Raw genomic sequence first — 23,023 nt, 5'->3', positions numbered from 1 at the left:
CCCCGCACTGCACGCACCGAACCGCGCTCGGGCTCAGCCTGGGGCGCCCCGCGGGGGGGCCGCTGCCCTCGGTAAAGCCTCGGTGCGCGGCGGGGCCCGGTTCGGGCCGTACCTGGGCGGCGGCAGCGGCGGGCGCGGAGCGGAGCGGATCGGGGCGCAGCGGCGGCGGCGGCGGCGGCGGACGGCGCCTGGCTCCTCCCCCGGCCCCGCCGAGCCGCCCGCCCGCCCGCTCCGCCGCGGCCGCAGCCCCCTCCGCCGGCCGCAGCCGCTCCCTGCACCCGCCGCGCCCGCCCCACGGCGGGCCCCGAGTGGGGACCCCTCACCGGGGGGGGAGATGGGGAGGGAGCGGAGGGACACGGGGGGGGGGAGCGGTGGGGGGGACGGTGCCCGCGGCCGGGCGGAGATGGGGCGGGTGGGGAGCCCCGACGGTGCCCACGAGGATGTGGCGGGCGAGACAACGGGGACGGTGCCCACGGGGATGGGGTCTGCACACGAGGGAAAGGGGCCCACAGAGGGCCAAGGATGGAGCCGGTGGAGGGCAGAGGTGGTGCCCAGAGGGCTGGGGACAGCGCCCACAGGGATGCGGTGACAGCGACAACGGGATGCCCACGGGGCTGGGAACAGTGGCCATGGGGAGCTGGGGACGGTGCCCACAGCGCAGGGGACAGCACCCAACGGGACGCAGTGACAATGCCGAGGTTGACAGGGGACGGTGGCGGCGTGGGTTGGGGACAGCACCGGGGGGAGCTTGGGACGGTGCCCACGACGGGTGGGGCACGTCAGCACCCCTGGGTGCCCAGCCCGGCCCCGGGGGGCACCCACCCGGCCCCGCACCCCCTCGGGCAGGATGCGGGCCCTACCCCTGCGCCCCCCGGGGGTGGGGAGATGTGGGGGGTGTGGGGCAGGGATCCGCCGTGGGGCTGGCGGCGCGTACTGGGGCGGGGTGTGGGGCTGACTGGGGAGGTGTCACTGGGGTGGAGGGGGGGTCACTGGGGTCCCCCTCGCTGCACCCCAACCCGCCCGTCCAACCCCACCGCCTCCCGGCAGCCCCTGCGCCCCCCAACCCCCCCCGAACTACACATCCCATAATGCCCGGGCTTAAAGGGCCGCTGCCGTGCGTGTGTGTCCCCCCTCCCCACCCAAGGACCCCGGGGGCCTCGGCCTATGTCGTACCCCCCCACCCCCGGTGGTGCTCAGAATATGGGGGCTGCAAGGGGGCAGTGTGCCCAGGGGTAGGAGTCCCCAGGAGATGGGGGGCCCCAGAAGATGGGGGTCCCAGGGGGTGGGAGTCCCCAAGGCAGGCTGGACCCCCGCGGGTGGGGATCCCCTTGGGATCGTGATGCCCATAGCAGACCCCAAACTGCATCCCAGGGCTGGGGACTGCTGGTGGGCATCCCATACTCGTGGCCCCTTGGTCCCCATGTCCCCCCCCATGGGACCAAGTATGGGATGGGGTGGGCATCCCATACTCGTGCCCCCCCCCCCGATCCCTCAGCCCCTAGTCCATGCACTGCCCCTGGTCCCCATATCCCTGTGGCTCCCCATGGCCCCGCTCCATCCTCATGGTTCCCGTCTCCCTCCTGCTCCCCGCATCCCCGGGCCCCCCCATCCCCACGGCAGGCGGGGCAGGGGCCGAGGAAGGGTGGCGGCCCCCCCGGCCTCGGCCCCCGCCTGTACCGTACACTTTATCCTCGGCAAACACGGCGCGTCTGCGGCTGCCCCTCGCCCCCCCCATCGCTGTCTGCCCGCGATAAGGCAGTGGCCGAGCTCAGCCCAAAGCCGTGACCCCGGATCCCCCTGCCTGCGGCCGCCCAGCACCATCCGTCCCAATGGGGAAACCGAGGCAGGGCTGGGGTTCAGCTGGGGAGCACGGACCCACCAGCACCCCCATGAGCGCTGCTATGGGTCTGTGAGTTGCCCACAGCATGACCCACAGGTCTCTGGGCCCCCATGGGCAGCATGGGGGGCACCCCATGGCCTGCGGCAGACCCCAGCTGGGGCAGGATGGGACAAGGAAGGGGCTGCGTTGTTCTCGGGGTCTGCCTGAACGAGCTCCTTAGAATTCATCCCGCTGCTCTGCAGCACGGAGCCGCTATTTATAGCCCCAGCCTGGCAGCGGGGCCCCCCCGGCCCCCCCCCCCGACCCCCCTCCGGGAAGGGGGTGACTCTGGGTGCAGCTCCCACATCCCCATCATTGAAGACCCCCATGGGGCAGCACCCACTGGGGGACCGGGTGGCCCCATGGGGCTTCCTCTCCATTCCAGGCCCCCCCCCCCCCCAATCCCAATGGGAATCAAACCCTTCCCACCCCACCCCGGCAAGGATCCATGACCCCCCCCCAAGCAGGGTGCGACATCGGCACTTGGGGGGGGGGTCCCAGCTGTACCGGTTACCCCGTGGGAAGGGGAAGCCCCCCCCCCCCCGCCGGCCCCCGCTTGCCCCCTGCTTGCCCCCGGCGCTGGGAAGGGCCCCGGCCCCTTCCGGCCCCCCCCTTGGCCGTGGGGCTGGAGGCAGCTGGGCCGGGGCTCCCTGCCAAGGCCGGGGCGCAGCGCCGAGCCCTCGACGTCTTCCACCCCCCCCGGCCACTCCGAACTGGGGGGGGGGGGCTGGGACCTCTTTAGTGCGCTCCCCCCCCCCTCCACACCCCGCAAGCCCATTGCCAGGTTTGGGGTTGCTGCGCCATGGGGAAGGGGGTGTAACCTATGGGGGCTCCGCACACAGCCCCGGTCCCCCCGGCAGCTGCAGGGAGCGGGACCCCCCCGGCACAGGAAATCCCTGCTCATGAATAGGGGCCGCCCCCCCCCCCCCGCTGCCGGGGCCCCTCGCTGCCGCCTAATCCCGGCCCCGGCGCGGGGGGATTTGCAGCGCCCCGGCCCCATGAATGATTAACGGGGGAATTAAGGGGCTGCGGAGCCCCCCCCCCGGAGTGGGGCCGGGAGGGCTGGGGAGGAGAAAAGGGGGGGCCCAGGTCCCCCACCCCATTGCGGCAGCTTTGGGCATCCTGCACCCCGGAGGGCTTCACCCCTTCCCGAGCTGTACCCGTGGTGCTGGGGGGGGGACTTGGGGGGTACTGCGGATGCTGTGGGGGTATTGAGGATGTTGTGGGGTGCTGGGGATTCTGTGGGGGGTGCTGGGGGTGCTGAGGGGTCCTGTGGGTGCTAGGGGGTGCTTGGGGGGATGCTGGGGAGCTGCCCCCCCAGCCCTGCTCCCCATCTTCCCGTTGCCATGGCGATGGAAGCAGCCGGGGGGATATTTTTAGCTGCTGGTACCGCATGGGGGGGGGGGGGGGGGGGGAGAAGCCCAGCCCCACGCTGCCTATGTGTGTGTGTGCATGCACACGTGTGTGTGCAACACCCCTCTGCACTTATGTATCTGCCCATGCACAGGTGTCTGCATACACACGCGAGGGCACACGTGCCTGTGTGCACACGTGTGTTCATCTACACGCATGCAGATGCATGCAGAGACCCACCTGCATGCATCCGTGCTGCTGGGTGCCCACTCATGTTTGCACACCCACGTGTGCACAGCTCCGTGTTCTCACACGTGTGCCTGCACGCACACCTGCAGTCACACGTGTGGGTGCACATATGTACCTGTGTGCACACACAGACATGCTGGCATATGTATGCACACGCTCATCGGCATGCAAAGCGCTCATGCGTGTGTGCCGGTGTACACACCTGCACCCACACGTGTGCCTGCACTTGTTCATACATGCACACACGCACACGTACACGCGTGCACACCCCCACCCCTTACCGTGTTTGCACACTCCCATGCTCACCCACACGTGTGTCCCTATGCAGACCTGCGCTCCCATGCGTGCACACACATGCAGCCGTGCACACGGACGCGTGCACACACACTCCACGTGCATGCACACTCCATGCGCACGCACATGCACATCCCCTGTGCGCACAAGCATTTGCACACCTGCACCCCCTCCACGCCCGGAGCCCCCTGTTGGCACCCCAATGCCTTTGTCCGTCCCTTGCTTGCACACCCGCGCATTTGCACGCCCGTTTGCACACTCACCCCTTTGCCCGACCTCCCTGAGCACCCTCTGCACCCCCCCAACACTCCTCCATCCTCCGAACTACATCCCCCAGCATCCCCCTCGCCCCGCCGCGCCCCGCAGCCCAATCAGCGCCCGGCTTGCTGACGGGTGCCAATATGGCGGTGCCCAGGCGCTGAGGAACGCATCCGTCGGCCGCCGCGGTGCCGGTGCGGGTGCGGGCCGGGCGGGACCGGCGACCCCCGGGGCTGGCCCCGCAACCCCGCCGCGCTCCGCGGCTTGACCCGGCTCCATCCGCGGCCTCCCCGGACCCCGCTGTGCCCCACTCAGGGCCCGGCCCTACCGCCTCCCCCCGCCGGCTCCTCGGCCTTTCCCTCCCCGGACCCCCCCAGCGCAGAGGCAGGCCGCGGCCATGAAGGTGGTGAACCTGAAGCAGGCCATCCTGCAGGCCTGGAAGGAGCGCTGGAGCGACTTCCAATGGGCCATCAACATGAAGCGGTTCTTCCCCCGTGGAGCTACCTGGGACATCCTCAACCTGGCAGGTCCGGGGCCGCGGGGAGGGGGGAAAGCGGGAGCCACGGCGCTTTCTGCCTTGGGGCTGCTTGCTCTGGGGTTGCACAGAGGGGGATCCATGGCTGAGCCAGCCCAAAGCTCAGCCTGTGGTAGGGAGCAGGGCTGGGGTGAGCGCCGGCTGCAGCCACGCATGTGGAGGGCTCTGGGATCAGGGCACTGTGCTCTAACACTGCTCAGCACCCAGCTTTTCCCGCTGGCTGCCTCAGTTTCCCCTCATGGTGAGGGGATAACGACCCCTTGTGTAACCAAGGATGGAGGCAGGTGCTGCTCCGAAGTAGGCTTCCCATCCCTGCTTATGGGGGCTTCTTTTTGTGTTTCAAGGGCTTTTGACACAAATCCTGCCAAACGCTGGTACCTGCTGAGCTCCAGGGTTTAAACATTGCCGGGCTTTTATGCTAATTATAGAAACCTGTTGCTAGGGTGGGTTTTTTTTTACTCTCCTGGGCAGCAAGTGGCGTTTGCAAGCCCTGGGTAAATAAACAGGGCGCTGCTGAGCATTGCTGCACCAGGGCATTTAAAGGGAAACAGCCCAGCACAGGCAGCAGCATTCCTCACCCCACCAAGAGGGGGACCTCTCCCTGGGGGTGGTTTTTCCTCACTCCATCCCACGGCTGTGTTTTCCTGATGGTGGGTTTTGTTAATCCACATCCCCACAGCTGAGCTCCTCAGGCTGCTTTGTCCCCCTTCCACCCATGGTGTATGGTCAGCGCATGGACATGCAGTATGGGGCTGAGCTGGAGCTGTGGGATAGCCCTGAGGGGGCTGGATTTGCTCAGGGGCTGCCAAGGCAAACTTAAAAGGGAAGATGCTGACACCGACTCCATCCTGGGCGCAGCGCAAGCGTTGTGGGTGATAGCAGGGATGCTATTCCCGAGGGCTGGAGCAGGGGCTGCCGCAGCCCTAGAGCCGTCTTTCCCCAAGCTCCTGCCTTTCAGATGTAAACTACAAAGGAGGAGAAGCTGGCGCGAGCTGCCCGGATCACAGCGGTGCCCGGCAAATCTATGCTGACACGTCTGCAGCGGGTAACAGCATGTGGCTGGCTCGTGTTGACGCTCCCTGATTACATGGGGAGGGGAAGGCTGCCATTAGCCTTCTGTCCTCGTGCTGAGATGCTGTTGGCCACGGCCTCAGCCTTTGGGCGAGACCCAGGGAGCCTCCTGCTCCCGCAGGCAGGATTTGGGATGTGGCGACGGCTGCTCCTCCTCCTCTGCTCTGGGGCAGCCACTTCCCAACCAGCTGCTGCCCCCTCTTGTGTCTGGGTGCTTTGACCTACTTACACAGCCCCTGCTGCAGCCCGGGGCCTGCTTCTGGGAGGTGGTTCCTGCACTCTGCCATAGTTCAAATGGTCAATTAAAGGCTTGGCTGAGCAGATAGGACGGGCAGAGCCCCTCCAGCATCCCCAGGCTGGCGGCAGGGAGGGCCAGATGTGCAGGGCTGGGCCCAGCGGAGACGGAAGGGATCGTGTGCCCAGGGCTCAGCCTTAGGAGCAGAAAGTCACTTGGAGGAGGATGCGAGAGCCTCCTGGGCAGGAGGTGGGAGGGAGGGGAACATGTTTGGAGAGCAGGAGGTGCTGTTTCGGGGCCAGGGTGCCCAGGGAGAGCTGAGTTAGCAGGAGGCTGCTTGCACTGCCTGAATTATTTACTGGCTTTTGCCACGGGGGTTTGGAAAGTTGTGGGATTTGGTTAATTTCAGGGAAGCGTGGCACGGAGTCGCTGTGGTTTGCACAATTTGTCTTGGCCACCTTCCTGCGGGATGAGGGCAGGGCATGTGTGTGTCTGTGCATCCCCACACGGGGTCTGTGCCCTGAGCTGGGACCTTTCCTTTCCTTGCAGAGGCTCTTCTGGAGCAGGCCATGATCGGGCCGTCGCCGAACCCACTCATCTTGTCCTACCTGAAATACGCCATCAGCTCCCAGGTAATGGCATTCCCCATGCAGGTGTCACCTCGCAGCCCACATTAGCAGGGGGTGGGCAAAGAACCTGGGATGTGGAGTTGGTTATAGGGAGATTTCCCCCCAACTCCATCTCCCATCTTGGGCTTGGGCAGGTGACTGAGGGCTCCGCACGTACCCAAGGCTGGGCTGTTCCTGTCAAATAGCCTCTGCCCGTGCCCTGGCTGCAGGCAGGGTGGGAATCCTCCCCCTCTGAGACCCCCTGCATTCCGTATCGCCCCAAGTTGGTGTGAAACAAGCCAGCATCACCTCAAACTGTCAGCTTGGATTTGTGCTGGGTCAGTGTGTGCGGTGACAGCAGCAGGGCTCTGCCCTAACCTCGCTGTTCCTCAGCAACCAGCAGCGCTGGCAAACCTCAGCCACCAGCACGCGGCTGCACCGGCTTTGCTTTGTGTTTTGTTCATAGATGGTGTCTTATTCCACGGTCCTGACGGCCATCAGCAAGGTAGGGCTCTGCCTGAGGGTTTTCTCTTTCCCTGTGACCCGTGTATCCATTTCCCTCCCCGCATCTCTCCCCAAATGTAGGTCAAGTGGAAAATGACATCCTCTGCTGAGTCAGCAGTGGCCAGACAGTGCAGATTAGTGCCTGTGTCCTGCTGGGGACGGGCTGCTGCCGTGCTGCCAGCTCCCCCTTTGGATTTGGGGATGGCTGCGGGTGTGAAATCCTCATCCCTCCATCATGTGGGGCCTTGGCAGGCTCCTGCCCCACAGTGTCCGGCGTGTGAACCACAGCCCAGCTGCTGGAGACCACATCCCTCTGCAGCCGGTGGCGCTAGGAGCTGGTGATGGAGCAGCACTGCTCAAAGGGAGTGCAGCCATGCAGTGCTGCACCCATGGGTGCTCAGTGTCTCCATGCCACTCTGATGGGGACAGGAACTCTGTGGCTGCCTCTGCTTCATGGGGAGCTACAGCCCCTTGTGGGCTGGGTCAGGCCCCCCACCTCCCTCTGAGCATCAGCCTTGTCAGGGCAGCTTCTGATCTGAAGCAAGAGGCATTTAAAGGAGAATAATTTCTCTCCTTCCACCTCTTTACCGTTACTGGGGGGGGACGGGAAGAGGAAGGTGCTGGTAGCCCTGCAATGCTTGTGTAGCTCGGGGGTGCTGCAGGCTGAGCTTGGAGCTGTGCTTCGAGCATGCAACAAAGCCCCAGTAAGGGTGGGGACCCTGCAATGGGGCTCAGCACCCATCTGGGACAGTGGGTGCGCTCCCTGGGGAGGGTAGAACCAGCCCAGGGCCTTGGACCAGCACGGTGCTGGATCTTCCTTGGGCAGAGAACTGACCTTGAGAGCCGAGGCTTCCTCCTTCAGAGCAGCGTGTGCCCAGCGCGGGCCTGTGGGCTGGCTCCGGCCCGGCGGGGGGGGGCCCATCTGCTCTGCGCCGAGGTGTGGAGCTGCTTCTGCTGCCCCCAGCCCCGCGGCCAGCCGGGCTCCTGGCACACGCTGCTGGCACTCACCACAGCCCCGCACAGGGGCTGGCACTGAGCCCCCAGCCACGGCGAGCTCGGGGCCCCGTTGCCTCCTGCAACCCCGGGAGGGCACGACCCAGCCGACAGCCAGCCCTGACCTAGTTCTCATTCAAGTGGCTTCTGGGCTGCTGCCAGGGCGAGCGTCCTGCGGCCGGCCCAGCCCCTGCAGGAAGGGGTTGAGTTTGTTTGCGGAGCTGCCGGAGCCTGGCAGCCCCCATCCGAAGCGTCTCCTTGTTTCCCTGCTCCAGTTTGATGACTTCTCCCGGGACTTGTGTGTCCAGTCGCTCCTGGAGATCATGGATATGTTCTGTGACCGCCTCAGGTACGGTGTGGCCCTCCCAGTGTGACAGTACTGGGAGCTGGTGGGGTCTGGCTGAGCCCAGGGTACCCTGCTTGGCAGAGAGAGGCAGGTTCCTCCTCCAGCTCCGCATCCTTTTGCCGTGGGCATGGATGGGGAGAGCAGAGGGAGTTCAAAACCCCACCAGCTTTACAGGAAGCTGCAAGAAACCCACCTATTCCAGGATAAACATCTCTGCCATGATATTCCTGTCCCGCTGGGGGGATAGGGGTGGGTGTAAGCCCTGTGGCCTGAGGGCATCTGTCCCCTCAAAGCGTTTCCTTTCTCTTGTGTGGCCTTCCCAAGGCCCTGGCTACGTGTCCCCTGCTCTGCCTGCGCTGCCCCGGGCGCTCCAGCCAGCTGCCTTGTTTTGCTTCATGCTCTTCCGCTGGTGTTGCAGGGCCCAGGGGAGCCCAGACAATTCAGGCCACAAAAACTCTTTTAGAAAGCTCAGAAATCTTCCTGTTAACCCCTGAAAGCCTTTTCTGGAAGGCTGGAGCAGAGCGTGCGTTGGGGGCAGCGGGAGGAGGAGGAGGAGGAAGGTAGCAGCTCTTCAATGACATGAAACGAAGCAGCAGCAATGAATATGCATCAGTCACAGACGTTGACAGGAAGCTGTTGCTGGCCAACTGCAGAGCTGGCCACTTAATCCAAGCCCTGCCTAACGTGATCCTCTGCTTGATTTGATCAAAACTTCTGGCCCCAGTGATTTGTGCATCAGGAGGGGAAAGCGTTCACCTCTCGCAGCACGTTGATCACTGCTGAGCTTCTCTTAGCAAGATAATTTAATGAGAGGCTTGGAAAGTTTCCCTGGAGTAGTGGCCAGAGAGGAGGATGCGACTGGGGAGATGTTATTGAGAGCTGGGGTGCAGGTTGGGATGTGCAGCAGAGGAGCTGGTGGCTAGGCTGGAGGGTGGGATGTGGGCATGGATTCCCCAGCCTGCCCTGTCTCTGTGCCTCAGTTTCCCCAGGGCAGCAGTGTAGAATCATAGAATGGTTTGGGTTGGAAAGGACCTTAAGATCATTCAGTTCCAACTCCCCTGCCGTGGGCAGGGATGCCTCACGCTAGACCATGTTGCCCAAGGCTCTGTCCAGCCTGGCCTTGAACACTCCCAGGGATGGAGCATTTACCACTGTTTTTGAGCACTGCTCCAGGGCCTCAGCACCCTCGCAGGGAAGAACTTCTTCCTTATATCCAACCTGAACGTCCCCTGTTTCAGTTTGAACCCATCACCCTTCTCCTATTGCTCCAGTCCCTCCCCAGCATCCTTGTAGCCCCCTTCAGACACTGGAAGCTGCTCAGAGGTCTCCACGCAGCTTCTCTTCCCCAGGCTGAACAGCCCCAGTGTTCTCAGCCTGGCTCCATACGGGATCTGCTCCAGCCCCTGCTCATCCTCGTGGCCTCCTCCACGCTTGCCCCAGCTCCATGGTGAGCACGGTGCTGGTTCTCTCCCCTGTCCAGCTGTCATGGCAAAGCCGAGGAGTGCATCAGCCTGTGCCGGGCGCTGCTGAGTGCCCTCAACTGGCTCCTGCGCTGCGCTGCCTTCTACGCCGAGAAGGTCAAGGAGACGCTGGAGCAAGTGGCTGCTGAGGCCCAGCTCAAGATGTGTCTGGAGCGGCTGGAGAAGATGCTTGGGAGCACCAAGAACCGAGCCCTGATCCACATTGCCAAGCTGGAGGAGACGTGTATGTCACCGCTTCCCCCTGGGTGCGGCTTGGCCCTGGGGATTGCCCCCTCTCCCTTCCCCTTGCCCGGCTCCTGCCGCATTATCCCTGCGGCTCCAAGCCCATCCATCTTCCAGCTCTATTGCTTTCTCCTCCCTGGCTCTGTGCCACCCTCTGCCCCCTCCCCTCCGTGCTGCCCTTGGAAGAGCAGCAGAATTAATGGGAAGGCTGCGGGAACTGTTCCTGGGTGCGTGGTGAGCCCTGTGCTCTGCCAGCCTGCCTGTGCCTGGCCAAGAGGCTGTGCCAAGCCGGCCTGCAGCAGGAGCTGGTGGGTTGCACACAGACCCACAGCTTGGGTTTGCAGAGGTGCATTGACTTCTGCTCACTGTGGGGAGCCCCAGCCTTGGCAGGGCCTCTGTGCTGCTGTGGGCCTTGGAGCCAGGCTGCCCTGCTTCCCAGCGTGTTCCTGTCCCCACTGTTGAATGCCTGCCCTCCCAATCCAGCCTCCTGGAGCACTGTGGAGCAGTCCCTTGTCAAGCTGGGGGAGAACCTCAACAACCTCAGCAACTCCTCACTGCGAAGCCAGGCTGATGACTGCATCTCCCTCATCAAGAGGTAGATTTGTGTTGCTGTCTCTCCATGGGCTTGGAGGGTAAAATGGGTCTGAGCCCTGCTCTGGGGGTTGAGAGCCTCCTGCCTCCCTCTGTGCTGACTCCCTGCTTCCCTGTCCCTTCCTGGCTTGGACCCCTGCACCAACAGTGGGGCTGGGGAAATGCCCTGGGTAGGAGAGGGGATGGGGCTGTTGGTGACCTGCTGCTAAGGAGTCTTCTGCCCCAGGGAGCTCAGGGGCTTGGCTGGGAAAGGAGGATGGGACAGGAAGAGCATGGATCCGTCTATGTAAGGCTCCAGTGATGTGTGCTGTCCTCCTACCCAGCATCCCCACCATGCTCTCAGTGCACTCTGAGCAGCTGAACAAGACTGGCTTCCCTACTGTGCACGCTGTGGTCCTGCTGGAGGGGACCATGAACCTCACAGGAGAGACCCAGCCGCTGGTGGAGCAGCTGATGATGGTCAAGAGGATGCAGGTACAGAAATCGCATCTTGTTTTGCTCAGGGTGAGCTGTGGCTGTGGGACCAGAGCCTTGCTGCAGCTTCTGTGCTGATCCTGGTCCAGGGGTGTGTGCGAAGCTGCAGGGAGCAGCGTGAGCCCATCAGCACCTTCACAGGGGGTCAGGGTTTGGCTGTGGTTGAGGGAGGTGCTTTATTGCCTTTCCAGCACTGGTGGGGGTTTGTCTGTGTGTCCTGCAGCGCATTCCCTCCCCGCTCTTCGTGCTGGAGATCTGGAAGGCCTGTTTTGTGGGCCTCATCGAGTCCCCGGAGGGCACAGAGGAGCTGAAGTGGACAGCCTTCACCTTCCTGAAGGTATGGCCTGAGCCTGGGCCTGCTGCTGCCTTCTCCCCACATGCTCAGCCCCTGCTGAGCACCGAACCCTGGCAGAGCAATTAGTTCTGCTCTCGCACAGCAGGAGCCTGTGGCAGCCATCCTGCAACCTGCTGAGCATCAGCTTTGCTGTCCTGGGCCTCTTTTCAGCCCAGCCTCACTTTGTTTTGCAGAGTGGCTTTCTTGAGATGTTTGGGGTGGGGGGGGCGGAAATTGGGGCCTTTGAAGGATGCCACAGCAGCCTTGGGGCCTGTGTTCCCATAGCTGAGTGGTGGGCAGCCTCAGAGCAGTCTGCTTCACCTCCTTTTCTTTGTACCACATAGAAGGGGTAAGGGTGTAATTTCCCCTGGTCTGAGCTGTGATGGGCTTTCTGCTGGGAGGTCCTGACTGCAGAGTGGGGTCTGCCTCGCTCAGTCCCATCCTGCCCCGTGTCTTTCAGATACCCCAGGTCCTGGTTAAACTCAAGAAGTATCCCCAAGGGGAGAAGGTGAGTCTGGGGGGACATTGGTTTGAGCTGGTTGTCGTGTTGTGTGCACAAGTGATGTGTTTGTCATGGTGGTGCTAGGGCCTGACCAGAGATGCGTGGGGTAGGAAATGGTTTATGAACCAACAGCCTTCTTCCAGCGGACAAGGTGGCGTGGGAGGTGAAGGTGGGCTTGTGTCAGCAGTGCTCTGAGCTGACAGAGCTTTGTGCCCAGCAGGACTTCACTGAGGATGTGAACTGTGCCTTCAAGTTCCTGCTGAAGCTGACCCCTCTGCTCGACAAAGCAGACCAGCGATGCAAGTGAGTGACCCCTGTGTGCAGGGCTGACCTGCAGCACTGCGAGCCTGTGGCCAGGCTGTGCCACAACCAGCCCATCCTTTCTGTGGGGAGCCGTGGTTCAGGATGCTGGGGCAGCTCCTGGCGAGGCTTTTTGAGTTTCTGATCCAGTTCCTTCTTCCTCAGGCCCTCACGCTGCCAACTGGGCAAGGCAGTGAGCGTCTGACGGCTCATGCACGTGTTGGTGGTGCTGTGTGATAGCTGGAGCTGCTTTTGGCCCTGCAGCATCCTCAGAGGGGTGGGAGTGGGGCCCAGGAGGGCAACCCAGGAGCCCCCCTGCCCTGCAGCACTGCCCAGGGTAGCAGCAATGCTGTTCCTCAGGCTGATGCTCTCCTTTTCTCTTTCAGCTGCGACTGCACGAGCCTGCTGCTGCAGGAGTGTGGCAAGCAGGGGCTGCTTTCCGAGGCCAACATGAACAAACTGATTGACAAACGGTACAGCCCCCTCCAAACTCGGGGTGACCAAGTGGGGTTGGAGCACCTCATCTTGCTGCCCTTCTTAAGGGGGAGCATGAAGGACCAGCTGTGATGCTGCTGGCTGGCCTGTGGCCTGGAGGGATGAGGCTTTGCTTTCAGTGACAGATCAAGTACAGACAGTCTGTCCTCTGTCAGTGGCAGCTGGTAGCGGCTTGAGGTGGTGGCCTTTCCTTGGGGAAGCTGGTGGGATGTGGTGGGGAGGAGTGAAGCAGGGTGATGGGCTCCTGCTCACTGACCATGCGGCTCCCACAGGACAGTGGACAGAAAACAGGCTCCGTGCTTGAAATCAGCGGAGAACGCCAACATCCAGCCAAACCCGAGGCTCATCCTGAGGGCTGAGCCCACTGTCACCAACATCCTGAAGGTGAGTCCCCTCCTGAGCAGGCTGGGGTCAGCCCCACAGCAGCATTGGCTTCACCGGGCAGCCGGGGTGGTTGGGAGGTGCCTGATGCCCCTCCTGTGCTGGACTGGAGGAATGGGGAAATCACTCCCAGCCTTGCTACGCTACCATGGAGACCCAGAGCTCCCTTCCTCCTTCCCATGTCAGAGGCATGTTGTCAGTACCAGCAGCCTGAGCACAGCCAGGTGTGCCCGTCCTGCTCTCAGCCACTTCTCCACATGCATCTCCCCTGGTCCCTGGTGACTGCCCATGTCCTTTTGCCCCTCTGGTTGACTTGCTGCTGAAAGCAAGAAGATGATTTGGTTGTGGCTGTGCTGCAGCTCTCCCCTGTGCTGTGCCCTGTGGTGCTTGGGCCACCCACCCCTCCCCAAGGCCTCTTGGGACACCTCTGGACCTGATCCACTGCCCTCATGGCCATTTATCACTGGTGTGCACCACACATTCCTTGTGACTTCCCTTTCCTCTATTTCTTCTTTGTAGACCATGGATGCGGATCACTCCAAGTCCCCCGAGGGCTTGCTGGGGGTTTTGGGCCACATGCTCTCTGGGAAGAGCCTGGACTTGCTGCTGGCAGCAGCAGCAGCAACAGGCAAGCTGAAATCCTTTGCTCGGAAGTTCATCAAGTGAGTGTCCCCCTGGATGCCACTGTCCCTGGTGACCAGCGGGGCTGGGGTGTCCCAGGCTCTCCCTCAGTGCCTGTATCCAGCACAACCCTGGGGAGGGCTGGGATTGTGGGGGTGTGCGCCCTGCACAGCAGCATCCCATCTCCTTTGCTTCTGCCTTAACAGAGCAGAGAATCCAAGTCAGGTTGGTTTAAGGGTATGAAGGGACTGGTACAGCCTCAGATGCAGGGCGCTTGCTGTGTCAGTCCTCAGATGCTGGTGTCCTGGTTGGAGCACAAGCAGCAGCAAGCATGGGGCTGTGTGATGTGCTTCTGAGCAGGGAGGCCTGAGGCAGCTCCAGCCTCTTTGGGGGTTCCTGGTATGGGGAGGGCCATGCTCAGAACTCCCCACGCAGAGGATGCTTTTGGGTGTGGGTGTGGGGGAACAGCAGCGTTGCTGGACCTGTTCTGCTGCAGGGGAGCAGAGGGAGGAGGAGGCTCATCCCTGCTGTGCCAGAGGGTGCCTGCAGAGCCGGGCCCTGCTTCGGTCCCTGCGTGCCTTGCTCCTTCATGCAGGACATGGGGCTGGGCTGCGGGAAGGGGTCTGCAGGCAGGGAACACCCCCTGCGTGTCTCAGGGCTGGGAGGAGGCCTGATGCACCCGGTGGTAACGCTTCACTGCGGCTCTCATTGCCCCCTCCAGGCTGAATGAATTCACCAAGCACATCAGCAGCGAGGACAGCTGTAAGTATGTACATGGCCTGGCCAGGGGGGTGCTTTGAGCTGCTCTCCCCCCGGCTGCTACGTGCTGGGATGCTGTAGGGCCCGGCTGGATTAAGCTGGGACTGGCTGTGGTGCCTGAGCAAGCTGAGCTTTGCCAGGCCTGGCTCGGGGGTATGTGGCAGGGACCGGGGCTCCCAGGGACACGCTGCCTTTGCATGTGGCATGTGTGTGTCCATCCGGAATGTGGGGTGTTCCCTGCTTGCTCCATCTCCCCAGCCCACCCCATGGGGCCCCTTGGGACCAGCCCAGCCCTGGCTCTCTCCTTGGAAGGGGTGATGTGTCAGCACAGAGCCCGAGATAAGGACTCAGACTGCATTTGCATGTGGTGAAACTTGTGTTTCAGAGTGCTCTGACCTTCCACGGTGTGGGGAGAGCCCAGGGATGGGCTGGGGCTGCTGGACAGAGGCCAAAGCTGCTGTGGGGGCACAGATGGGGTAGAGGGAGGCACTTGGTCATCTTCTAGAGCCCTTGTTTGCACACAAGCACTTGGGGTTAGAAAAGCTGCCTGGAGGAAGCTGGGAGGATCAGAGGGCTCCTCCCTGCCTTCTTCCTTGTGCCAGGGCTGGAGGTCATAGAATCTTTGAAGGGACCTTAAAGCTCACCCAGTTCCAACCCCTGCCATGGGCAGGGACCCCTTCCACTGGAGCAGCTTGCTCCAAGCCCCTGTGTCCAACCTGGCCTTGAGCACTGGCAGGGATGGGGCAGCCACAGCTTCTCTGGGCACCCTGTGCCAGTGCCTCAGCACCCTCACAGGGAAGAGCTTCTGCCTAAGAGCTCATCTCAGTATCCCCTCGGGCAGGTTAAAGCCATTCCCCTTGGCCTGTCCCTACATCCCTTGTCCCAAGCCCCTCTCCAGCTTTCCTGCAGCCCCTTTAGGCACTGGAGCTGCTCTAAGGTCTCCCCTTCAGGAGCCTTCTCTTCTCCAGGCTGCCCCAGCCCAGCTCTCTCAGCCTGGCTCCAGAGCAGAGCTGCCCCAGCCCCAAGCTCTTTGTTTCTTCTCCCTCAGCCAAACCAGCCTCAGTTCGGGCCCTGCTCTTCGACATCTCCTTCCTCATGCTGTGCCATGTGGCCCAGACCTATGGCTCCGAGGTAAGTGTCCTCCCAGGGGATGGGGCTTTGACCTGGGGAGCACAGCAGGGATGGAGCAGGGGTGGCTGTGGCCTTCCTGAGGGCTTTGGTTGTGCTCCCTTCACTGTCGCATGCAATCAGTGGGAATGCTGCCTCCACAGCCTCTGCTCTCACTGGGCTCTTCCCAGCATTGCCACTCTGGTTTGGCACTGGCTGGCCAGGAAGGGGCCCCTGGATGTGGGGACGGAACATGAGAGGAGGAACTTGCAGCCCCGCAGCAAACAGCCCTTTGGTTGCATGAAACCTTTCCAGGTTTCAACATCTGCTTGTGTTGGGAATCGAAACGATACCGAAAGCCTGGGAAGGCCGGGAGGGGGAGTCCTGGCTGGAAACAGCTCGGAGCGGACGTGCCCGGGGCTGGTTGATGAGGTCTCATCCCCCAGCCCGGCCCAGAGCGACTTTTCCTGCGCAGCTGCTGCCGGACAGATGTGCAGACCTCTTTAGTTTTGCCAGCAGCGGTGTCCCCGGGGGTGCTGCGAGGGGCAGGGAGGAAGCAGCACGTGGGGTTCCCAGCTCCTGTGCCCCACGGGAGCCCTCCCAGCTGGGCTGTGTGACCTGGCCCCAGGCTGAGGGGGCAAGTGGCCCTTTGTGGGCAGGGCACGGGGCTGCCGTACTCGCAGCCCCTCCAGGCTGAGCCCCTTGGGCTGGGGTATCCTTGGGTAGAGGGGAGCAAAGCACAGCCCTCAGACTGGAAACCAGGGCCTCACTGGGGGCTGACCGGTGCCTGCCACTCCCAGAGTGGGGGGCAGACCCCAGGGTGTGGGGGTCCCCGGGAGAATCCCTGCAGCATTCAGGCCGTGTGGTAGACCCTGTGCTGCTTCCTTTTCCAGGTGATCCTGTCGGAATCGAGCCCTCCGGGCGAGGTGCCCTTCTTTGAGACCTGGATGCTGACCTGCATGCCCGAGGAGGGGAAGATCCTCAACCCCGACCACCCCTGCTTCCGTCCAGACTCCACCAAAGTGGAGTCCTTGGTCGCCCTCCTCAACAACTCCTCCGAGATGAAGCTGGTGTAAGAGCTCAGCCTGTGTGCCTGCCGTGCAGAGCAGGAGGGGAGCACCCACCCCACCTTCCCTGACCCCATGGCTGCTCTGGGCAAGTGCCTGACCCCCGCTCCCTCCACCTCTCTCTTCCCTGACAGGCAGATGAAGTGGCACGAGGCGTGTCTGAGCATCTCAGCTGCCATCCTGGAGATCCTCAATGCCTGGGAGAATGGCGTCCTCACCTTCGAGTCCATCCAGGTGGGCCTGGTGGGAGGGTAGCATGGGGCAGAACAAGGGCACAGACACTGTGCTGTGTCCTGAGGACAGGGCAGGGGTTCCCTGTCCTCCTGCTGTGAATGCTTCTGCAGCCACTGTGGAGCTTGGTGGCTCCTTCACGACCTGGGTGGGGAGCTGATGTAGCTCCAGCCCCTTGATCTGGTGCACATTGCCCTCTTGGAGGCAGTGGGGCTGGTGGAGGCAGGTTCATTGCATGAAGGAGAGAAGGACTTGGATCTTCTTGGACCAGGCCAAGGGGAATGGCTTTAACCTGCCAGAGGGATGACTGAGCTGAGCTCTTAGGCAGAAGCTCTTCCCTGTGAGGGTGCTGAGGCGCTGGCACAGGGTGCCCAGAGAAGCTGTGGCTGCCCCATCCCTGGCAGTGCTCAAGGCCGGGTTGGGCACAGGGGCTTGGAGCAAGCTGCTCCAGTGGAAGGGGTCCCTGCCTGTGACAGGGGGTTGGGACTGGATGAGCTTTAAGCATCCCTTCCAACCCAATCCAGGCTGGGATTCTGTGACCTTGCACTCTGGTCCCACAGCCCTGGGAGGCGATGCTTAGATGAAGCCTGTGCATGCACACACCAGCGCTCACCCACCTCTGCTCCCGTGTCCTCTCCTAGAAAATCACAGACAACATCAAGGGGAAGGTGTGCAGCATGGCCGTGTGTGCCGTGGCCTGGCTCGTGGCCCACGTCCGCATGCTGGGCTTGGATGAGCGGGAGAAGTCCCTGCAGATGATCCGGCAGTTGGCCACCCCGCTGTGCAGTGAGAACACGCTGCAGTTCTACAACGAGCGGTGAGCTCCAGCCCTTGTGCTGTGCCACCTCCCAGGGCCTGGGTGACCCCATCTCCCTGTCTCTGTCCTGCAGCGTGGTGATCATGAGCTCCATCCTGGAGCACATGTGTGCCGATGTCCTGCAGCAGACGGCCACGCAGATCAAATTCCCCTCCACGGGCATGGACACCATTCCCTACTGGAACCTGCTCCCCCCGAAGAAGCCCATCAAGGAGGTGCTAACGAGTGTCTTCACCAAGGTGCTGGAGAAGGGCTGGGTCGACAGCCGCTCCATCCACATCTTTGACACCCTGCTGCACATGGGGGGTGTCTATTGGTTCTGCAACAACCTGGTCAAGGTATGGGGTGGAGGAGGGACGTGGCCGGGTGGCAAGCCCAGGACTGCTGGGTCTAGCCCATGTTCTTAGTGCCCGGGAGCCCTGGTTGTGCCTGGGCTGGTTACTTTGCCAGTCCTGGCTGCTGGAGGTGAGCCCGTGCCTCTCTCTGCCTCAGGAGCTGCTGAAGGAGACACGGAAGGAGCACACCCTGCGGGCTGTGGAGCTGCTCTACGCCATCTTCTGCTTGGACATGCAGCAGCTGACGCTGACCCTGCTGGGTCACATCCTGCCCAACCTGCTGACGGACTCCTCCAAGTGGCACACGCTCATGGACCCCCCAGGAAAAGCCCTGGCCAAGTAAGACCCTGAACGCATGAACACTGTCTGCTTGGGGTGGGTTTGTGGTGATGGGGACATGTTCTGTGCTGGGATGGGGGTCCCAGCCACCCAGTTTCCATGCTGGTCCTGGTACAGTGCTGACAGGATTGGACACACTGATGTCCTGGGCCCCATTCCCTGCTGCTTCTCACCGAGGAGGGACCTGCTACCTCCCATCCTGGCACACACTCTGGGCTCATGGTGGCCTGGCAGCACCTTGCAGTGTCCCTGCTCTGTCCCCAGGCTCTCTGTCTGGTGTGCCCTGAGCTCCTACTCCTCCCACAACAAGGGCCAGGCCTCTGCCAGGCAGAAGAAGAGGCACCAAGAGGACATCGAGGTGAGTCCGGCACAGAGCAGGGTTTGGTTGGAGTCTCTGTGCAGAGCCCAGAGTGGGTCAGCAGCCCTGGGGAGGAGGGGGACAGGATCCCCCCCCTTGGAGAGGGGCTGGTGGGGCTGAACCCCCTCTGGCCCCCCAGGATTACATCAGCCTCTTCCCGCTGGATGACACGCAGCCCTCCAAGCTCATGCGCCTGCTGAGCTCCAACGAGGAGGACGCCAACATCCTCTCCAGCCCCAGTAAGTGTGGGTAGGGTGGGAGCTCCTGGGGAGGGAGCTGACCTGCTGTAGGCATCGTTTCTGGCAGCTCTGCTCTGGAGCCAGGCTGAGAGAGCTGGGCTGGGTCAGCCTGAAGAAGAGAAGGCTCCTGAAGGGGAGACCTTAGAGCAGCTCCAGTGCCTGAAGGGGCTGCAGGAAAGCTGGAGAGGGGCTTGGGACAAGGGATGTAGGGACAGGCCAAGGGGAATGGCTTTAACCTGCCAGAGGGGAGACTGAGATGAGCTCTTAGGCAGAAGCTCTTCCCTGTGAGGGTGCTGAGGCGCTGGCACAGGGTGCCCAGAGAAGCTGTGGCTGCCCCATCCCTGGCAGTGTTCAAGGCCAGGTTGGACACAGGGGCTTGGAGCAAGCTGCTCCAGTGGAAGGGGTCCCTGCCCGTGGCAGGGGGTTGGGAGTGGATGAACTTTAAGGTTCCTTCAACCCAACCTATGCTATGGTTCCATTAAACGTATATTGGCACAAGCCACTTCTCTTCCCAAGCTGGCCAGATGCAGAGCACTCGGGTGTTTTGCTGGGTTACTTTACCCTGGAGCTTTTACACTTTGAAGGGACCAAGCTCTTAATTTCTCTCATCAGAACACGGGATGGATGAGGTTACCTCTCCCCTCGTGATGCTGCCACCATCCCAGTGCACTGCATGAGGTGCTCAGGGAGGTCTTGTTAGAGCCCTGTTACCCCCAGTGAGCCCTGTGGGACCGAGGAGCTGATGGGCTGCAGCAGGAGGGGTGGGAGGTGACGTTCCTGTTGTTTGTGGCTAAATCCTATCATTCCCTTGTCGTTAACAAGGAGCTGATGAATCCCCACAGTCACGTCTGTGTGTCCCTGCTGCTCCCCTCTGCAGCACGGAGCTGTCACTGCTCCCACATGCATTGTCTGGACTCCGGGGCGCTGAGTCAGGAGGGTCTTGGTCATTGTTGCTCCGTTATCTAAATCTCTTGGTTTAGGAGTTCTGAACCCATCCATCAACCCGTGGGTTTTGTTGGTTTTGTGACTGTTGAAATACAGGGTTTTCCCCTTTATTTCACTATCTTTAATTTAACTTTTGAGGTGTTTCCACCTCTTCCCAGTGACATTCAGGACTTTTTTGGGGCTGTTTGCTGCAGTGATGTGGAAAAGCTGCTTCCTGCAGCCATGTAACTCATGTGATTCCATGAGAAAAGTGTGGGAGGGCTTGCTTCTTTTTTTGGTGAGCATCCTCAGAGCAGCACAAGGTGGGGCCTGAGGAGTTCTGGCACTAGCTGTCTTCTATGGGGCCTCCCTAAAAGCCTTCCCAGGTGATTCCCATCCCATTGCACTGGAGACAGCACAGTTCCTGTCCCGCAGAAGCAGGCTGCAGCGCCTTGTGGGATAAATCCCCTTGCTCTGTCCCGAGTTTTGCTGCTCCTTTTGGACATGCCTCAGCTCTGGTAGCTAAATCGGACCCTGCGAGTGAGATCTGAGTGCTGCTGTGCAGCTGTTGAACATCTGTGCTGCTCTCCCCATCGTGACACCGCGCTGCACTGCTTGCGCCCGTGCGCAGCGTAAGGGCCGAGGCGCTGCTGCAGGTAAACCCGGGCAGGGAGCAGGAGGGAGGCACCTCACGGCCTCACTCGCACTTTAAACCTTTGCAGATGCCATTAAACTCGGTCGGATTCGGAGTAAATCTGGGTTGTGCAAGAGCCAAGCCTCACACCTCAGCAGCAGCAGCTTTGGAGCCCTTTCGGGGGGCTCTGCTCCATCATGCCTGTGCCATGGGACGGTGACCAAAGCAAGGCCTCTGCGGGCTGCTCATCTCTGGTGTGCTCCAGCAGCTCGTTTTGGGGGGTCCCAAGGGCCACGATCCAAACCTCTTCCACCCCATGGGGTAGCTCATGGCAAAGCCCTTCCTGAAGTCCAAGGGCTGGACAAGCTCCAGTGGCCAGAGTGGGCACATTGGTGTGGCTGAGGGGGCCAAGAGGCTGTTGCAGCCTCCCCCAGCCTGATGCATGTTCTGCTCCCCAACAGATCGCTCCATGAGCAGCTCGCTGTCTGCCTCCCAGCTTCACACCATCAGCATGAGGGACCCGCTGAACAGGGTGCTAGGTAATGGGGCTGGGTACCACCGGGGTAACCTGGGGGCTATGCACTGGTGGGGACTTGTCCCTTACCTGGGAGGCTTGGCCCTTCCTCACCTGGCTTATGGTATTTCCCTGTCTCCACAGCAAACCTCTTTCTGCTCATCTCTTCCATCCTGGGGGCCAAGACAGCCGGCACCCACACTCAATTTGTCCAGTGGTTCATGGAGGAGTGTGTGGACTGTTTGGAGCAGGGCAGCCGTGGCAGCATCCTCCAGTTCATGCCCTTCACCATGGTGAGTCCTGTGGCTCTGATATCCTTCTGCCTGGTCACAGGGTGCTCTGGGGTGCCGGTCCCATGGGACAGGGTTGTCCTGCTGCTCTCTTGGCTCCAGCACTGTCATGAGTCGCTGTTTCTGCTCTCTCCTCGCAGGTTTCGGAGCTGGTGAAAGTGTCCACCATGTCCAGTCCCAAAATTGTCCTGGCCATCACGGATCTCAGCCTGCCCCTGGGCCGCCGTGTCGCTGCCAAGGCCATCGCTGCGCTCTGAGTGGCCACCTTCCTTCTGCCGTGCAGGAGAGAGCAGCCAATGGACCTCCTGTGATGCTGGGATGGAACTGGGATGTGTGGGACAGCTGCTGGCCCTGCAGCTCAGGCTGGCCCTGCTTCCCTCTGCGTTCAGCCTCCCCGAGGCACCCTCTTGCTGCTTGAGATGGACTTTAAGAGACAGAGGCACCCCCCTGCTTGTTTTCTATCATAAATACAGGCCTTTTGTAGAATAAGGCTTTGCTTTGTTTCTCTTTGCTTTCCTGTACATGGTGAGCTCAGCAACGGTGCCAGGCCCTGCTCCCACATCTGAGGAGCCAGGACAGAAACCTGGTGCTGGTCATCACCTACACACGATGAACTCCACAGCGGTACCACAATCCTGGCAATCTGCCCCTGCTTTGCCAACTGAAGCTCCACCTGCGGGGTGGTGGCACCATTGAGGAGCTCACCGCGGGCAGAAGAGTACACAGGTGGGATTTTGGGGTGCAAAAGCAAGGAGGGCACCGCTGTGGAGCAATGTGTGTGCGGAAGAGGCTCAGCAGCAGCTTTGTCTCCTGGTGCCACCAGCGTTGCTCTTGGTTCTCACTTGCCCACCGAAGGTCCAATTGCGGGCAGCCTCTCTGGCGCCCTCTCCCGGCCATCCCGCAGCATAGCATCCACTCAGCATTGCGTTCCCAGCGCTAAAGAGCCAGGACACAAACCGCTGCTGAGCCCCTTCCGTACAGGGTTTGCTCCTCAACGGTGCCACCCGCATTGCTCTCGCTCCTCGCTTTCCCACCTAAAAGTCCAAGTGAGTGCAACCTTCTCCGGCTGTGAGACCGGGGGCTGGGTGTTTGCACTGTGTGAGCCGTGCCGAGAGATGCCCGTTCGAGGGCGCTGGAGAGGCAGTCCGCAGATGAAGTTCGAGGTAGGAAAGCGAGGAGCGAAAGCGGTGCCGGTGGCACCGTTGCGGAGCTCACTGCCTGTAGAAGATGCCCCCAGCAGCAGCAGCTTTCTGTCGTGGCTCTTCGGCTGTGCGAGCAGGGCTCCGACGTTCGCCCTCTGTGCGCCGTGCTCCAGGATGCCCGAGAGAGGGTACCAGTGAGTCAGGCCGCAGGTGGAGTTTTAGGTGGTAAAGCGAGGTAGCGTTACTGTTATAGAGCTCACCTCCTCATAGTTTCCTTTCCAGACTCCTTCAATATTGGTGCAAATCATCGCTTTCATTGTGATGAGCCAAGCAGGTGCTTCTTTTTATTCACTGAGAAGGAGCTGTGCATGTGCCTCTCCAGGAACTGGTCTGTAGGTGCTGTTCCTCTTCCCCAGCTGAGCACTTGTGCTTCCTCTGGCTTTTCTGATGTAATCGTTTGGGGCAGGATGTGGTCATATTATGGTCACCAGGAAGATGTGCAGGGAAGGAATAGGTGGTTGATATTCCTATAAAGAACACT

The 23,023-nt window shown here is 61.7% G+C and overlaps 1 protein-coding gene across 3 annotated transcripts; it reads left to right on the top strand.

Moving 5' to 3' along the window:
• The first annotated feature begins 4,415 nt into the window (after positions 1–4,415).
• Positions 4,416–21,829, top strand: MED24 (mediator complex subunit 24). 3 transcript variants are annotated; one of them, XM_062634072.1, is made up of 25 exons: positions 4,416–4,560; positions 6,424–6,506; positions 6,949–6,987; positions 8,255–8,328; positions 9,806–10,029; positions 10,512–10,623; positions 10,943–11,093; positions 11,317–11,430; positions 11,888–11,935; positions 12,150–12,232; positions 12,616–12,702; positions 12,997–13,108; positions 13,625–13,767; positions 14,448–14,488; positions 15,534–15,616; positions 16,486–16,664; positions 16,794–16,893; positions 17,532–17,707; positions 17,781–18,045; positions 18,200–18,381; positions 18,646–18,739; positions 18,879–18,978; positions 20,998–21,075; positions 21,195–21,343; positions 21,624–21,829. In XM_062634072.1, the coding sequence occupies exons 1-25, from the start codon at positions 4,431–4,433 to the stop codon at positions 21,756–21,758; spliced, it is 2,982 nt and encodes a 993-aa protein (XP_062490056.1). In that variant the 5' UTR covers positions 4,416–4,430; the 3' UTR covers positions 21,759–21,829. The 3 variants fall into 3 exon arrangements, with proteins under 3 accessions (XP_062490056.1, XP_062490055.1, XP_062490054.1); XM_062634071.1 differs by having other exon boundaries at positions 21,481–21,829; XM_062634070.1 differs by having other exon boundaries at positions 12,147–12,232; positions 21,481–21,829.
• Positions 21,830–23,023: the final 1,194 nt, after the last annotated feature.

This window comes from Pezoporus occidentalis, unplaced genomic scaffold (genome assembly GCF_034315485.1).
Source record: "Pezoporus occidentalis ecotype Australia unplaced genomic scaffold, CSIRO_AGI_Poc_V1 ctg411, whole genome shotgun sequence".
NCBI classification, from domain to species: domain Eukaryota; kingdom Metazoa; phylum Chordata; class Aves; order Psittaciformes; family Psittacidae; genus Pezoporus; species Pezoporus occidentalis.
This window is presented reverse-complemented; position numbering and strand designations above follow the sequence as displayed.

Bases quoted from the DNA above. Each gene is read 5' to 3' on its own strand.
- MED24 (XM_062634072.1), top strand. From the start codon at position 4,431: ATGAAGGTGGTGAACCTGAAGCAGGCCATCCTGCAGGCCTGGAAGGAG. The intron at 10,624-10,942 runs GTAGATTTGTGT...CCTCCTACCCAG, and splicing joins TGCATCTCCCTCATCAAGAG to CATCCCCACCATGCTCTCAG. The intron at 21,344-21,623 runs GTGAGTCCTGTG...TCTGCCGTGCAG, and splicing joins AGTTCATGCCCTTCACCATG to GAGAGAGCAGCCAATGGACC.